The sequence below is a fragment of the Sordaria macrospora genome, chromosome 1, assembly GCF_033870435.1.
Source record: "Sordaria macrospora chromosome 1, complete sequence".
Classification (NCBI taxonomy): domain Eukaryota; kingdom Fungi; phylum Ascomycota; class Sordariomycetes; order Sordariales; family Sordariaceae; genus Sordaria; species Sordaria macrospora.
This window is the reverse complement of record NC_089371.1, coordinates 5,361,437-5,378,212: the sequence shown is the minus strand read 5'-3', so window position 1 is coordinate 5,378,212 and position 16,776 is coordinate 5,361,437. Positions and strand designations below refer to the sequence as shown.

Below are 16,776 nucleotides of genomic sequence, written 5' to 3'. Positions count from 1 at the left end.
TGGTCTGGCACGGAAACTTGGATGTAAAACCCATCCGTCAGGGGCCATATGTAAAGTGCTCTAATGTTTACAACAGAAGAGAAAAACTAAATAAGCGTAAGGAGCTAAAGAGAAACAAGCAATCCAAAGGCTTCGTAAAGGAAGAAAAAAAGCTTCATTATGTAGGTAGATAACCTCCAACCAACCAACCATCCATCCATCCTATGCCAGCCAGCCATCAACCATGCCACCCAACCAAGCCGAACCATGCCATCCCATATCGCACTTCAGATCATAATACCAATGTCTATAATCTGTTCTTCAACAACTCTTGCTTTCCCTTCCCGTCCCCTCACACATCCATCCATCCATATCATGCAACTAACAAGTTCAGCTGACTGACCCCGTCGGCCAGTTGAGCTCTCAACAGCAACAAACATCACTACAATCTAAAACACCCTAGCAACAACAAGCCCCCCCTTTCTTTTTTTCAATTACAACAAAAGTACAAGGGCCCTTTGCCCCGCCCATAAAAATACCAACATGCCAAAAGGCCTATTGTGTTCCTTGCCCCTCAGAAGCCAATAAAAGATAGGGGCTTGGGTTAGGGGAGAGCAGAATTAGGCATGGGAGTTGGACAACGCCTAAGCAAGTCCAAGCTCCAAACAGCCACAGCCGCCTGTATCTCGTCCCCGTGAACTTAGAAGTACAACCCGATAATGTCAAAAAGAAACGACATTTAGAGGTTCTTCTTCTGGTTCTTCCTGCTCTCCTTTCTGGCCTCGAGGTCACCCTCCGCTAGCCACCTGCTAGCCTTGACGAGCTGGACGACGTTGATGATTTGCTTGAGCATCATGACGGGAAAGGAGATGGCTGCGATGATCCAAGGGACGGTGGAGTCCTACAAAAGACGAACACGAATCAAAGGTTAGTAAAACTGTTAAGCTGCTTAAATTTGCAAGATGATGGAGTGGGAGGGAAATGATGTCTGTCGGCTTACCATCTTGTTGGCACGCGCCAGCTCGAGAGCAGCGGCGCTGTAGGGGTTGGCCTGCTTAATCTCGGGAACCTGCTCCAAGAGGCCAGGAGAGAGGAGAGGGCTCGAGAAGGAGAGCAGGTAGAGGGCGATGAAGAAGACCTCGTTGAGGGCGCAGCACAAGAAAAGAACGGTCTGTAGGTCCCGCATGTCAGCTGCCAACTTCTTTCTCCTAAAGTATAGACCAGAACGCACCCTGTTGGTATAGTAGAGATTAAGAATCCAGCTCCTCGACTTGTCGACGTTCTTGTGGCTCTCATCCGAGCCGCCCATGGCCAAAGTCGCGTACATGTGCATGTAGTGGCTGGCCATGTCGAGGGCGATCAGGCCCTGGAAGACGATGGACCAGCGGGGGAAGGCGGAGGCGAGGAAGACGAGCAGACAGGCGGTCGTGCAGCGGTCCGTCACCATGTCGAGCACGGCGCCGAAGCGGGTAGACTGGTCGAGGTAGCGGGCGGCATAGCCGTCAAGGGCGTCGAGCAAGCATGAGATGCTGTAGAGGAGAGAGCATGTTCGTGGGTGGAGGGGCATGTAGTAGAGCGAAGCTACGGCAAGGATGATACGGGAGTAACCTGTAAGTAGTGGTGGGCCAAACCCTGTTAGCGAAGCCATTCACGATCTGGTCATGTCTTGAGGTTTACACAGGCGCGAGGGGCATGGGACCCGGAGACAGAGGCAGCGGAAGCAGTGAGTGGAAGCATTCGTGAATTCGTACCGATCAAGTTTGGCACAAATGTGTAGATATTCTCCCGTGGCTCGACATCCTCCCCACGGCGGACCTGTTCGGTGGCCGGCATGATTTCGTTTTCTAAGGGTTTTCTGGGCTGAACACCAGGAGAAAACACTGCGCAATATTTCGAAGCTGTAGCAAGACTACTGTAGAGCTTGCAGCTTGCTTGGCCAAGGTGGTTGTTTCTCGAGCTCGGGGGAATCAATTAGAGGGGGGTCCGAGGGTTCCGCTTGTTGTAAATAGTCCAGTTAGAGAAACGGAAAGGTCCAAAGTCGGGAATTCGGTGAATTAAAGAGTTAATCGTGCGCCAGTTGTTCAAAGTTGGCAGTAGCTTGCGTGTTGTGCTTGGTTGCGGAAAATCGGCGAACAGGGGGGTTGTTGGGTGGACGACGGAGATGAAGCGATTAGAAAAAAGGAGGGAAGATAGGGGGAAAAGGTAATGGAAGTTCTTGTGTGTTATAAAGTGAAGGTGAGGCAGCTGCTGTGATGAGATTCACAAGCTGAGAGAATGGACGACAGAACTTGAAGATGAGGTGCTCACGGAATCGTAGGCTGAGGTGAGGCAGTGCCGATGAACAACGAGAAGAGAGTCAGATTCGGGTCGGGTTCCAGTTGCGGTGCGTCGGGTTGCCAGGCCGGATTTCTGGATTCTGGAAGCTGGCTGGGTGTATGATGATGGATAGGTGAGCCGCTGGGTACCCGTGTACTTGGACGTTAGCGAATGGGGCCAACCAGAGCGGACTGGAGCGGCCGACTGGACTGGAGCCTTCGGCCTTTTGATTAACCACTGGAAGGACCGTCGGCTCGGCGCCCATTCTAAGGTAGAGGTACTTGCCTGCCGGCTCCTGTCCGCTATTTCGGTCGGTCACGGCGCCGAAAATCTGCCCTCAGTAAGACGTCAGTGGTTCGTGCTTGTACACGCTTTTGGTGGGGCTTGCATCGGCTGTTATCTCTTATCTACCCCTGAGATTATGCAATCTTCCCGATCTGTTCCACTTGACACGACGGCATTGGGATGAGGCTATTCCCAGAATCACAGCACTAGTACCTATCCGATGTCCTGATGTTCAACATTGTGCTGCACCATCCAACTTCATCCAGACAGGCTCATACGTGCATTGTCTGCTTTACAAAAGGAATTCACATGGAAGAACTGAAAACTGAGCTTGTAAACCATTTCCTGTGCTTCTGCTGCAATAGCTTCGCTGAACTGTAAAACGTCTGTTTATACAAAAACATGGTTTCCGCTTCTCCGACGAGCTTCTGACCTATTTCTTCTTCTTCTGTCCTCTATTCGCGGCACCTCCTTTGCTACCACCCTTCCCGGAACTTCCTCCGCTTGAAGCAGCATGACCACCAGACTGCATCACGGTGACCTTGCTCACAGGCACGCAGTTGAAGGCCTCTTCAACCTTCAGTCCCTTGATGAGCTCTACCTCTCTGGGCCAAATCTTCTCAGGATCCGACGACGACTCATCAATCCAGCCTTTCTTGGCGCCCGCGATCCTCCACCGCTCAACGATCTCCTTAACGGCCTTGCCCTTCTTCGTATTTCCAGGCTGCAGCTTCGTCTTGTACTTGACCTTGTTTAGAGCATTCCACGGCGCGCAGATCGGCACCACCTCCAAGATCTCATCGCCCCCAAGCGGAGTGCCGACCAGGGTCTCGAGCGGTGCCATTTCCATCGCCATCTCGGACTCGTCCACGGGCATGTCCTCGCCCTCCTCCATCATGAGACGACGGACCTCCTCGTGCTCGGCGATCTCCTTCTTGACGCGCTCCTGTTGTTGACGACGACGCTCGCGAGCAGCAGCAGCCTCGGCTTCGGCCTTGGCTTTGGCAACGGCTTCGGCTTCGGCCTTCTCACGAGCAGCCTTGACACCCATAAGCTCCTCCATGAGGGCACGATCCTCCTCGTCTTGGTCCTTGTACTTGGCCGCAATCTTCTTTTGCTTGCCGCGCTGGCCACGCTTGGCGGGTGCCTTCTTCAGAGGCTGTTGCTTTTGGGGAGCGGTTGATGATGAGGGGGTGCCGGCCTGCTTGCTGGATGGCTGGTGTGAGTCCTCGTCCTCATCATCATCTCCCTCCTCCTTTTCGTCCTGTGCTACAGCGGGTTCCGGTTCCGCCGGCGACTTGTTGTCCTCATCGAGATTGCTTACGGACTCGTCCTTGTTGATTTCAAGATCTGCGAGTTCTTCCGTTGGTGGCTCCGCGCCCTGGCCAGCATCGCTTTCCACGGACTTGTCTTGTACAGAACGCTGTGAGTGCAAAGGATTAGATCTTCCCTTTTGGTTTGCGGCATCCTCGTCTTCGTCGTCACTCTCAGACTTTTGACCGGCCTCTGGCTTCTGCTCGTGAAGGCTCTCTCCATGTTCTGACAGCACATCTAGAGAGTCAGCACGATCTCTCGTCTTGGCTTCTCCAAAGTCGTAGACCCTATTACGAGTATGCTTCGACTTGCTGTCATCAGATATCCTGAAGAGCAGACCGAAACCAAGCGTCAGCAGCGCCGGAGGCAAGAGGTTACGCTTCCCTCGGACCATGAACGATCCTACCGGGAGGTATTCGCCAGTGGGCGCGCTCTTGGAAACCTGGTCGGCATTAACCCACCAGGCCCCCATGCCAGCCTTCGAGTCCCAAGCACTAGAGCAGCACACCGACAAGTTGCCAGCCTGGGCAAGAGTTGAGGGCGGGATTGGCGCATCAGGCGTCTTGGGATTATTCTTGATGATCACGCTAGCAGCTCCGTGTACATCGGCGTGGACGTAGACGTCACCCTTCCTGAGATACCGCTTGTATAGCATCTCGTTCTGTTGGGCGTCACGGCCTCCAAGAACGAGATAGCCATCCGACGATATAAACCAGGTGAACTTCTCAAACCACATTGCCTTCCTGATGGGTTGAAGGACTGGTTTCTCCTGCTTGAGACCCTTCCTGAGATCCTCGGAAATCTTTTGCTCGGCGCTCTTCAAGGCGATAACCGACTGTTGAACGGTCTTTTGCGCCTTGTGAGCAGCTGTTCGCTTCTGGTCGTAGTACTCTCTTGCGTTATTCCAGACGCTGAGTGTAAGGTTGATATCGATCTCAAGGCGGTTGACTGGCACTTTATCCTTTGGCTCTCCCACGTCACCTTCGTCTTCATCATCGCTGTAATCAAACTCATCATCCTCTTTGTCTTCGTCACCCTCTTCCTCTTCTTCCACGCCTTCTCCTAGCAGTAGTGTGATGGTGTTTTCCTTCAGCTTCATCGGCAACTTGATGATTTCCGCAACAGGGTTGCCTTGCTTCTGCTCCTTTTCAATCAGTTTCGTGATGTCGACCCAGTCCATGCCTTCCTGAAGCAGGCCGTTTACGGCATCCATGGCTTCCTGGACACGCTCGATATTGGCTTGGATGGTTGCTGCCTTGCGGTAATTGAGCATCTCCATCTCTTGGAGTCCTTCTATTCGCTTAGCCTGGTCCATACGGGCAGCTTCGAGCTTCCTCTTGGCAGCAGCCTCGCGCTCACTGAGTTTGGACTCTAGCCTTTGTCCCTCGAGGGAAGAGAAGAACTCATCAACAGTCTTGTTGTAGCCGACGAACGGCAAGATGCGATAGTCCTTATTATTCTCGAACTGCTTGGGCAGGAACGGTTGGAAGTCCTCGTAGAGGAGGTTCTTTGCCTTCTCGGCTGGTGGTGCATCGACGACCACCTCCGCATCCTCAAACCCGGGCCTGGGCTTGGCGATGATGTAACCGTTGGCAACGGAAGAATCGGTGACCTCGTCAAGAATTTCTCGTGCTTTCTGGAGGGTATCGAATAGCCTGTCTAGGAGGGAGTCGTCCTCCAGGATCTCGGCAGGCTTGGTGGATGGGTCGAAGCTGGTGAGACGGAAGACATGGTCGACGAGGATGGGCGGTAGCTCTGTGATGGTGGTCGCAAGGCCCCTTCGTAGCTCGTCGGCGCCCTTCTTCTTGATCTTCTTGCCGGCAGCCTGATCAGCGGCTACCTTTTGGACTGTGCTCTGGAGCGCATCCCTCAAACGCTCTTTGGTCAGGGTAGGAACACCCCCAAAGTTCTGTCTGTTTTCAAGCGTGTAGGTCAGACCAATGCGCTGAGGTTCCTGGGCTTCGCCCTCGGGAACATTGCGGAGCAGAGCCAAGATCTTGAGGTCGGAATCAGTAAGGATGATGTTGCCGCTAGCAAAGAATTCGAGGTAAAGTCGGAAAGCGCCATCGCTGAACTGGAACTCGATGATGCGATCGGTGCCAATCTGCGAGACCGAGGTACAACGTCGAGTCTTGAGGTATTTGCGAAGCCTGGCGACGAACTGGCTGGGTGCTGGGGAGGCAGTGCGTACGAAGTCGGTAAGATGGCAGCGGAAACCGGATTCGATCAGGAGCTGTTGCCTGTTGTCAGGTTTGGCGAACTTGAGGAGGAGGATCTTGGAGTTGAGATCGTAGATGTTGGCCAGGCGCAGCGACACCAGAGCTTCCGAGAGCTCGTGGGCCACGACCCTGACGTCGAGGGAGGAGAATCGCTGCTTCATCTGGGCTTGTGTTGTCGGGAGATACCAGATGTTGAGCTCGGTTTAGGTAGGAAAGATATCAAAAATGGTGATGTGAAGGTCAAAGTTTCTGAATGGCTTCCAAAACAATGCGACCAAGATGTCATGGCGGGGTAGAGGGGTACATGGGTACTTCCATTTGCTGTCCTCTCACCTCTGCCAGGGGCAACTGCCCGGCAAGAAGCAGTCACTCGCCGAGTGCCTTACGTCAGCAAGCTCTTCCACTTCCATCGATCTAATTGTTAGCGAGGCCATGACCAATTACAGGGGCCGCTGCTCACTGTTCTGTCCGCTTTGAAAGTGGTGATGTTGAGTTCGAGAAGGCATCGCCATGATCCTTCCTACCTTCCTCTCAAAATCACAACATGGAAGGAAGTACTCGACTCTGGAATATCAGACAGCCTCAACCGGGGGAGTTTCATCTGCCCCTCTAGGCAGAGTACTACGGCGACGCTGATAATCGCGGAAGCATTGATATGTGAGGGCAAAGGCAAAGGCACCGGCGACCATGCCGACGATGATGGAAAAGGCGATTCGGTTCTGCCAATGCATCTTCATGGGTTTGATGTTCGTTATGGACTTGGTAGGTAATCAAGACACAAAATGGTATGGGGTAGAGGAAGAAATCCCAGCTCATGGAGGGCGCTTTGACTTGGAGGTCACGGCATTGGATCTCATCCGAACTCGAACTGTTTCCATTCCAAATTGCGGGCGTTAGACATCACAGACCGTAGGTGAGGATTTCTCGGATACCTCTAGCTCGATGAGTCCGGTACACCGAAATGTCATGAGCAGGCGATCGACTCATCAGAGGTACTTTTCCTCGCTGGCTTCGATTTGGCTCAAAGTCCAGCCTCAAGGCTCGATTCTATCGAAAAACGTTCAACTCATCTACAATTTCAATGAAAGGTCTGTCGGTTCAATCGTTTTCAGCACCCACTCATTGTCACAGTTGGACACACTCGGTACTACACAACAAACGATCATTGTCTTACCCAGATGGGACCACCTGGACACACAGGACGAGACTCGGTCGAGCACTCGGAGAGCTCCAGATGGCCCATCTGAGATCCGGGTCAAGTCAGACCAATGCCATGATGTACGCTGTTGATTGCCTGCCGCCAGAAAAAAAGACAAGACAGAGAGACATGGCTTGGAAGGGAGGCGAGTCCAGCTTCAAGATCGCCAGCCGCCGGAACCGCCCGATGCTCTAGTCGAGTCTCATGAACATCAGCGGTTGGCTTTGCTTGGCTTGAAGGGAAGGGACGGGCTGCTGCTACACTACAGAATGCCATCTGGACAATATGCCGCTGATCTGTGGTCCCTGTGGAAAGATACACCGAAAGTTGTCTGGTCGATATGGTCTTGTGAGTCTCACCATCACAACATGTTGGTGTTGTCGGTGTTCCTTTGGTGTGTTAGCAGGTGGGCCATCCACCAACACTTCACTCGACCACCGCCGATGTGGCCCTTGGCTGTGCATACGCTAGCCAGCAGCACCGCCAGTTGTTCACTTGTTCCTGGCATGCTGTCTGCACCACGCAGAACGCAGCAGCAGCAGCAGCAGGGCAGATGTAGGGGACGAGCGGCACGGGACCGGGACTGCAAGGGGTAAAAAGAAGATCAGTGCCGTGACGTGCGCAAGGCCCGCAGCTACAGCGTACACGGACGTATCGCATTGAGCCCCGAACCAAGAATTCTCGCGGGAAATCTGCGCCGTCTGGGTCCGGGGTGGAAAGGTGGTAGGGCACCGACTCCGTCGTCTTCCTGTTGTTGCCCCTTTTCCAGCACTCCCCACCGCGCACTGCGTATCCCGAGATCCGGTCCTCCGAGGCCGTGTTGTCAACATCGTACCCAGCGGCAGACGTCAAAGAACAGTTTGGTTCTGCCGACCTTCCATTCCGTCAAAGACTACGACACGTGTAGATCGGATCGGAACCGGCCTTCTCGATCCCGTCGGTGAGGCTCTGTGGACATGTGCCACCAACCATCACCAAGGAAGGAAAGGGAAGCTTCCGGACTGGCGGGCTGTCCCCAATCTGAGCTAGCGTCAGGAACACGCGAACCCGAGGGGACGTTGCCGGGTCAACATCTGCAACAGCGACAGGTGTCCTGAGAAAAGAGGGCGAATCCGCATTTTCGGAGCATTACGATTCGCGTTACGGGACAAACGAGCCGTCAGGAGAGGCTCCATCAAAGGGTGCATCGCGTCCTTTCCCTTCACGAGATAGCGTTACAACGTGCTGATCCAGAACCACAAACCCGAGGCATTAGGCATTAGACGGCAGAAAGGAGAACGCTGCCGTCACGGCGCTGTGAGAACCATGACCGCCGGGCCGAATGAGATCTACCGCCATAGAGCCAGACACCATAAGTGAGAAGCAAATCGATCGACCAGTCTCATTTTACAGGCGTAGCCTGTTGTTGACAGCTTGCCACCCAACTTTCCACGTTCATGATGCCGTTTGTCAGACAGTAAACACGTTGGTGGAACAGCACACCGCGACTAGGTAAAACTGCGACGAGACCGACAAACACCACGCGGTGATGCCGTTTCCCGTTATTCATCGGCCTGCTACAGCACTGGGTGGAGGTTGGCGGCTATCCAAACAAAATCCCTAGCGGTTCGGTTCATGGAGGGCTGAACCTCTTAAACAGCCCAATGGAAACGTCCCAATGGTTACCTCCTGTGCTCTTTGCGCTTGTTGCTACATATCGTTTCCCTACGCGACAATACCTCTACCCGCAGAAGGGCACACACACACACTGGAAACATTCTCATGGAACGAAAAAGAGGCTGGGAAAGGGGTCGAGACTGTGTCGGAAACGCCAACTGATACCCACAGCTTCCATTGATCCACCATTCAGGTCTTTCGGCTTCTAGCCTGCAGCTCTACTGCAGGTCGAAATGCAGCCGAGGGTGTCGCTGAAGGGTTCGAAACCGCTCATCAATTTCCCAGCCACCTATCAAGGAGCTGAACCACGCCTTGTGTTGCAGCAGCTGTTGCAGCAAACCCGAGATCTTTCTGGGGTCCCCCGACTGGCTCAGAGAGAGAAGAGGTCTCTCTGTTCGTTCGGGTGGTGATGATCATGATGGAATGACGCTGGCCCGACCTTGCGGCCTCCCCTCCTCGTCGTGACGCCGATACGCCCTGGGGCTGAGAGGCCCGGCCATGCCCTTTTCCCATGCTTTCACCCTTTATTCCTCCGGTTTACCAACCGACATGAGTGGCGTGCAGATGCAGCGCTGAGCAGTGGACCAGTCGAGCCACTGTTCCGGTCGGTTCGCTGCCTGTCACAAATTGGAAAGGAATGCTATCCATGATGACCTCTGGGCGGCTATTGAGGGCTGGTCCTGTCTACAGGCCCTAGACCTACACTACACAGCCGTCGCACAATCTCTGGAACAGGTCCTGTCCTGGCGTTTCACCTAGCAGTTCCTAGCACTGGGCCTCTGCTAGCTGACTGCCGGACCCTTTGCAAAGTCGATGATGGCTTCAGCGGAGCTGCTGAAAACCCAAGCGACAACCTCGGGAGAACTGGCGGTATATGAACGCGAAAACGGGGTACGGGCACCACGGATCTGTCGCTCCAGATTGCGGGAGGTTGGCACTTGGCAGGAGGCCACAAGTCATGTTCGGCGATCGAATGGGTCGGCCGCGACGATTTGATCGAATCGAAGGCGATGTGATGCTTGCCTGCTCCGCTCATGTTCAGCTCACCTCGAGCTCCCATCATGGTCGTCAAGGAGCTTGGACCTAAGCTCGATTGGGTCTCAGGCATCGCTGGCCGTAGCTGGCTGATCCCAGAACGAGATTCGCGAGGGGGGGCTGGGGACTCGCTGGGGAAAAGGGACCGGGCGGCCGAGCACACAGAGACGAATCAGGAAGCAATCAGGGTCGATGGCGTGGGGATCAATACGGGCCCCTTGGCGATGCACTAAGCCCCTTTTGCTTTCGATAAACAAGCTGTTCCCCACACCATATGTGCGTAAACAGATGAACGGCAGAACCGCCGCGGCGCCGCAAACCCACCAGAAAAAAAGGGCAAAAAGGGAGAGAAAAAATGGTGGATATTCGCACAGCCGGGACTTGGAAATCCCACAATTTCCTCCTGCCCATCCCATCTCCAAAGCTTTTATCAACCCTTCGGTACCTACAACTGCCCAGCATCACCAGTCTGACCATCCACTCTTCTGGCCTCTCGGCTCTTATTATGGCGGCCTACACTGGCTTGAGACTGGGTCAGTGGGTGCTGTAGGATGGTTATGATTGCCATTCAGAGGCTCAGCTGTGCTATGAGATCCACGCTACATCCGCGTAGCTGAGGCCTGGGGTCGAGTGAGGTTATCCCCAGGGGCAGTTCTGCCGAGCTTCAGCGAGAAGATGAAGCTCTCTCTAGCCAGTTGCCAGCAAGCTCTCTGCCATACACCGCTCGCCAGCGATCCCATTGGCGAACCCCCCTCCTTCTAGAGATCTAGACCCCCCCCTCTCCATTTTCCCCAAGAAACTCTCCCACACATCAGACACGCACATCGCCGTCGTCAACGCCCACACGGGCCCCAGCGAGCCTCCGTCTCCCTCCGTATCGCCCTGTTTTGCTTGTGATTCTCCCTACAAGGCCGGGCCAACCACCGCCCACAATCGGTAACGGTGGTCCCGTAGTTCCCCCAGACGGACACTCCGCTCATTATTTGAACCGGCCTTGCTCGTGGTAGCTTTACCTGTCTTGATCTTCTCCTTACCATCTTCCCCAGTCAGCATCCGACCACTCACAACCAACCACAACAACTCCGGAATCCCCATCCTTTTCGAAACCCTCTTCGCAGAGGAATCGACTGAATCCGAGTCCAAGAAGACGGGTCGCACAGTGACCGCCTTCTCACCTACGTCAATCGACTTCTTTTCATAGAGAAGCCAGAGACATTCTTTTCATCAATCTTTCGTATATCGAAAGGTTGATAGAAGAGACTGCCTCTTGCGCCGTAGACAACCGCCAAACTGGATTTTGAGGCCCGTGTCCCCGTCCCTTTCAGCATCTTCCCGGGCACGTACCGGGAACCTGAAAAGGGCGTGCAAACTCATACCAAGGTTCACGAGAAGGTTGAGGTCAAGGTCACCAAGCCGGCTGTTGCTGCTGCTGCTGTTGCTGCTGCTGCCGGTGCTGCTGCCGCTCACCATCACCATGGCCGTGAGGATCACCACCATGCTCCCGTCCCTCCGCCTGTCCATGAGCTTCAGCCTCCCCGTGTAGAGCAGCGCATCGTCGAGGAGGAGATCCACATCACCCGTGAGGAGGAGGTTCGCAAGGAAGACCACCACAAGGAGCATCACCACCATCGCCCTGCCAGCACCCATTCGCACGTCTCTCACCACTCGCATCACTCTCACAAGCCTCACCTGCCCCATATCCCTCACCTTCACCTTCACAAGGACGAGGGCCACCACCACCACCACGAGGAAGACAACAAGGAGCACAAGCACCATCTCATTGACCACCTCACTGACAAGCTCCCCCACATCCACCGCGCTCACTCGGCCGAGGACGAGGAACACCACAAGGGCCACAAGCACCACCTCATTGACCACCTCACTGACAAGCTCCCTCATATCCATCGTCCTCACTCTCACCACTCATCTCACCACGATGTCGTCGAGGTGCACAAGACGGAGCATGTCCATACTCACAAGCATGACCATGGCCATGGCCACGGCTCCCACGGCTCCCAGGCTGGTCCGGTGATCGTTCCCGAGCCCAAGCATAACGACCACCACCACCACGCCGCGCCTCACTATCCTCTGGAGCCTCAGGAGCACCATTCGCACACGAGGTGAGTTGATCGGGTTTTTTTTTTCTAGTGCAAGATCCGTTTTCTGCGTTTTCACATCCCGTCACCGTTCCTTTCCCTTTCAGCCCCCGTTTTGAAACCGGACCCGCTTCTTGAGCCGGGGGAGGGTTCAGGTGGGCATGCTGGCCGTGTGTCTGCTTCCACGTTGAAGCTGCAAACCAGTTCAGCTGGTAGACCCCCCCTGGCAGAAGCGGCTGGGACTCGCGAGTGCGTTGCAAATGGCTAGCTGGAGCGGTCTAGGGGCTGGCGAGCTCGTAAACCAGCTGGTCGTGCTTTTCTTTTTGCTTCACCGCTCATGGTTAGGCGCGGCAGACCCCCCCAGCCTCCTAAACATTCCCCTTTTTGTATTAGCTCCATGGTCCACTTACGATCAAGGGAGTGAGCGGGAAAAAACACTGTACCAAATCCCCTTTTCGAGCCCCAGCCCTCTCAAGCCCTCTGTTCGGTGCTGTTGTGGTCGTTCTCTGCTGTTTTCTACGCGTATATCTAACCCAGGAAATCCCTTCAGTGGTCACAATTTTTCCGAACCATCTTTCGAAAAGCCTCATCATCACAACTCGTCTTCTCATCATCAACAATCCTCCGACAGCGCCAGCGCTATCGACATTGCTGAGCATCAATACCGGTCCAAGTTCCAGCCCGCCTACCACAACGAAGGTCACGCAGTCGGTTCCACCGTCGACGTCGCTAGCTACCGTCCCAGCCACAAGGAGTCCACCCACGTCGACGACACTACTGTCGACTTCCCTGCACTCCCTGCACCCCCTAGATCCACTTCTTACAAGGAGAAGATCGTTGTCGACGAGACTACTGTCGCCTTCCCCACCTATCGCGCAGCTCATAAGAAGGCACCCAGCCTCTACAGCGAGTCCACTGTCGACATCCAAGAAAACGAACTTTCTCTAGTCAAAGTCTCCAATAACAACACATCTTCCAAAATGGGCTACTACGACGAGGACTGTAAGTACTGACCGTACCCATCATCCATCATATATTATCTTCATCTTTCCTTCCTTCCCTTCCTTCCTCCTCCCCTTTCCTTTTGACATCTCAACCTCGACTTCGACTTTCTTCTCTTCTCTTCTCTTCCTCCTGAGGCAATAATAATAATAAGCTGACCATGTCTCCCTCCAACAAAGCTCACGGCCACGCTGATGCTGATGCTCAGCCCCGTGCCACCGGCACCACCGGCACCGGCTCTGCTTCCCAGACCGTCACCATCCCCTGCCACCACATCCGCCTCGGCGACATCCTCATCCTCCAGGGCCGCCCTTGCCAGGTGATCCGCATCAGCACCTCTGCTGCCACCGGCCAGCACCGTTACCTCGGTGTCGACCTCTTCACCAAGCAGCTCCATGAGGAGTCCAGCTTCGTCTCCAACCCCGCCCCCAGCGTCGTTGTCCAGACCATGCTCGGCCCCGTCTTCAAGCAGTACCGCGTCCTCGACATGCAGGATGGCTCCATCGTCGCCATGACCGAGACTGGCGATGTCAAGCAGAACCTCCCCGTCATCGACCAGAGCTCCCTCTGGAACCGTCTCCAGAAGGCTTTCGAGTCTGGCCGCGGCTCCGTCCGTGTCCTCGTCGTCTCCGACCACGGTCGCGAGATGGCCGTCGACATGAAGGTCGTCCACGGTTCCCGCCTCTAAATCGGGGGTTCCGTTCATACACACCGTTCAATAATACGACTTTCTCCCCCTTCCTCTGGAAATCGGACACAACACACGAACGACAGACATGGTTGGGTTAATAAGGGCTGCTTGGATGTTATGATATGGTCTCTCTGATGGATGCCTGCTGGGTCTGCTTTGGTTATTTTTTTGCGCGCGCGTCTAGAGAAGATGATGGGTTGGATAATTATATGTACTGGTAGTTTGCTCCCTCCCCATCCATGTATATGAAAAGTGTAATGGAAGGAGTCGTCAGTAATACAACCTTAAAAAACTCACAACCTCCTTGTTCCAATTGATTGAATTGTGTGAACAGCAAGCAATTGAAAGAATTTGACTGTTTTCTCGTCCTACACTACTGAAGGTCAGATCATCACACCTCGTTCTTCACAGCTTCACTCACCTACCTTAGCTTCTTGGGATGTCAAACTAACATTGGCGCGTAGTCTAGCGACGGCTTCTACTTCTGATTGGTAGAAGCTTGGTCGATCATTGTCCTACCCAATCGTTGCTTGTTTCTTTTTGCAAGTCGCACTATTGACACGCGTCAACAAATGGGAGAGCTAAGAGGTCTTGATGGTGGGTGGTAGCCGGGGATGAAGCTGGATTGTGCCCGGTCAGCCCGGTCGGTCTCTGATCGTCTCACACTGAACCGTGCTCCCGTGTTATGGAAAGGACAAGACGACCGAAGACAGGCAGACAGGTTGAGGCAACCACCAGGAAGGAAAATGGTTCGCTCCTTTGAATGGGAGAAAAACAAAGGATTGCTGCGCCGTACGACCTACCGCTGCAACTCGGATGACGCGGGTCATTGATAAGCAGGCCAGCCCCTCACGCGGCATGCAACAACACGAGTCGACCACCTTCTCAATGAGGAGAAGTCTTGACCTCCTTCTACAAGTACCCCCGCGTTTGAAAGGGTGACAGTGGCAGAAGTGGTGCGGCCTCGGGTCATCAAGGGACTCAGTCTGTGCCAAACACCGGATGACAGTAATACAGATCAAATCCCGAACCATTTGCATGATGGCCATTCAGCTCCCTTCCTGCATCATCATCATCTCAAGCTGAGGTCCAATGGTGATGATTTGGAATCCGATCTCGAGCAACACATCAGTCCACGCCAAGTAAACAGTACTACTAGACATCATCAGCCGCACAAGTCACCATGGGTGCTTCACAGTCCAAGATCCCTTTTGAGGAGAAAGCCGCGAACAGCAGGGACGATGACTATGTCCATGTTGATGAGAATGAGCTCACGGGTGAGAAGGGAACCACCATCACAAACATCGCCAAAAGCCGTAAACCCGAAGGCCTTTCCTTCTCAACCGTCTCAAAATGGGAGAGTACACTGCTGGAAGACCCCAAGAACAGGTAGGATAGTTAACCCCCCAACATCCTCATGAGACGAGGGCATGCTTACTGACTGACATATTTCGCTCACCAGACTGGCCCTGTCCACCCTGAGCACCGCCAACCCCCGTGATGTCCTCCTCTCCCGCGCGGCCAAGATCGCCGAGCAGCAGGTCTTCAACATCAAGATCCCCTTCGAAGGCAACCCCATCACTAACCAGCGGCAAAGCGGGCGATGCTGGCTCTTTGCCAGCACCAACGTGTTCCGCGTGGCCCTGATGCAAAAGTACCAGCTTGACCAGTTCGAGCTCTCGCAAGCCTACCTCTTCTTCTGGGACAAGCTCGAGAAGAGCAACTGGTTCCTGGAGCAGATCATCTCCACGGCCGATCAGGACCTCGACTCGCGCCTGGTGCAGCGCCTCCTCCACGAGCCCCTCAGCGACGGCGGGCAGTGGGACATGGTTTACAACCTCGTCGACAAATATGGCCTCGTCCCGCAGACGCTCTACCCCGATTCGTTCAACGCCAGCTCCAGCAGTGTCCTCAACAGCATCATCTTCACCAAGCTGCGCGAGTACGCCCTCGTGCTACGCAAGCTCCTTTCTTCATCCAACTTCACCACGGCAACGGAAAAGGAACAAAACCTCAGCACCACCAAAGCCAAGATGATGAAAGAGATCCACGCCATCCTCACCATCACCCTCGGCCCTCCTCCCCCCGCCACCTCCGAATTCACCTGGTCCTTCACCGACCGCCACGGCACAGCGCGCACCGTGCGGTCCACGCCCCAAGCCTTTGCAAAAGACATCTACTCCTCCTCGGGCGGGCCACTGCGCATCACATCCAGTTCCATCGCGCGCATGGTCTCGCTCGTGCACGACCCGCGCCACCCGCCCTTGACGCTCATGACCGTCGACAGGCTGGGTAACGTCGTGGGCGGGCGCAACATCACTTACATCAACGTGGATATGGCGTGTCTGAAAGCGGCGTGCGTGAGCATGCTCAAGGCCGGGTTACCCATCTTTTTCGGCAGTGACGTGGGGAAATTCAGCGATCGCGTGGCGGGCGTCATGGATCTGGACCTGATTGATTACGAGCTGGGGTTCAATGTGAGCTTGCTGGGTGCTGATAAGGCGAGTAGGCTGAGGACGGGCGAGAGTCTGATGACGCATGCCATGGTGTTAACGGCCGTGCATGTGGATGAGGAAACGGGGAAGACGGTTAGGTGGAGGGTGCAGAATAGTTGGGGGAAGGAGGTGGGTGAGCAAGGATGGTTTGTGATGAGCGATGCGTGGATGGATGAGTTTGTGTATCAGGCGGTGGTGGATGTGAATTTTTTGGGGAGGGAGGTGAAGGACGTGCTGGGACAGGAGCCGATTGTGCTGCCGTTGTGGGATCCTATGGGCTCGCTGGCTTGAGTTTGCCTTTGGTCAGTTGCTGAGTGTGATGATTATGGTGGTTGATGATTTTGATGAATGTTATGACTGATGGATCTCAAAAGTGGAATTGCTCACACAGATGACTAAGATACGTAGTGAAATTGATATAGTTGTGTGAATGATCGAATCAGTAATTGTTGGCTTATCATTAAATCTCTTCCTACCTGTTTCTGCGATG

The 16,776-nt window shown here is 54.4% G+C and overlaps 4 protein-coding genes across 4 annotated transcripts; 2 read left to right on the top strand and 2 right to left on the bottom strand.

Annotated features, from left to right (window-relative positions):
- Positions 1 to 1,736, bottom strand: SMAC4_01599 (uncharacterized protein). Its single transcript, XM_066089621.1, has 3 exons — positions 1,211 to 1,736; positions 980 to 1,150; positions 1 to 880 (listed from the first exon to the last, which is right to left on the bottom strand). Exons 1-3 carry the CDS (start codon positions 1,625 to 1,627, stop codon positions 719 to 721), a joined length of 750 nt encoding a protein of 249 aa, XP_065945736.1. The 5' UTR covers positions 1,628 to 1,736; the 3' UTR covers positions 1 to 718.
- A 1,176-nt stretch (positions 1,737 to 2,912) lies between these two features.
- SMAC4_01600 (uncharacterized protein) lies at positions 2,913 to 6,274 on the bottom strand (the record flags this gene model as incomplete). The annotated part of the gene is made up of 1 exon (XM_003352718.2): positions 2,913 to 6,274. The coding sequence occupies one exon, from the start codon at positions 6,272 to 6,274 to the stop codon at positions 3,014 to 3,016; it is 3,261 nt and encodes a 1,086-aa protein (XP_003352766.1). The 3' UTR covers positions 2,913 to 3,013.
- A 4,764-nt stretch (positions 6,275 to 11,038) lies between these two features.
- SMAC4_01601 (uncharacterized protein) lies at positions 11,039 to 14,077 on the top strand. Its single transcript, XM_003352719.2, has 3 exons — positions 11,039 to 12,122; positions 12,649 to 13,100; positions 13,280 to 14,077. Exons 2-3 carry the CDS (start codon positions 13,079 to 13,081, stop codon positions 13,786 to 13,788), a joined length of 531 nt encoding a protein of 176 aa, XP_003352767.1. The 5' UTR covers positions 11,039 to 12,122; positions 12,649 to 13,078; the 3' UTR covers positions 13,789 to 14,077.
- A 216-nt stretch (positions 14,078 to 14,293) lies between these two features.
- On the top strand, positions 14,294 to 16,746 carry SMAC4_01602 (uncharacterized protein). Its single transcript, XM_003352720.2, has 2 exons — positions 14,294 to 15,180; positions 15,254 to 16,746. Exons 1-2 carry the CDS (start codon positions 14,975 to 14,977, stop codon positions 16,575 to 16,577), a joined length of 1,530 nt encoding a protein of 509 aa, XP_003352768.2. The 5' UTR covers positions 14,294 to 14,974; the 3' UTR covers positions 16,578 to 16,746.
- Positions 16,747 to 16,776: the final 30 nt, after the last annotated feature.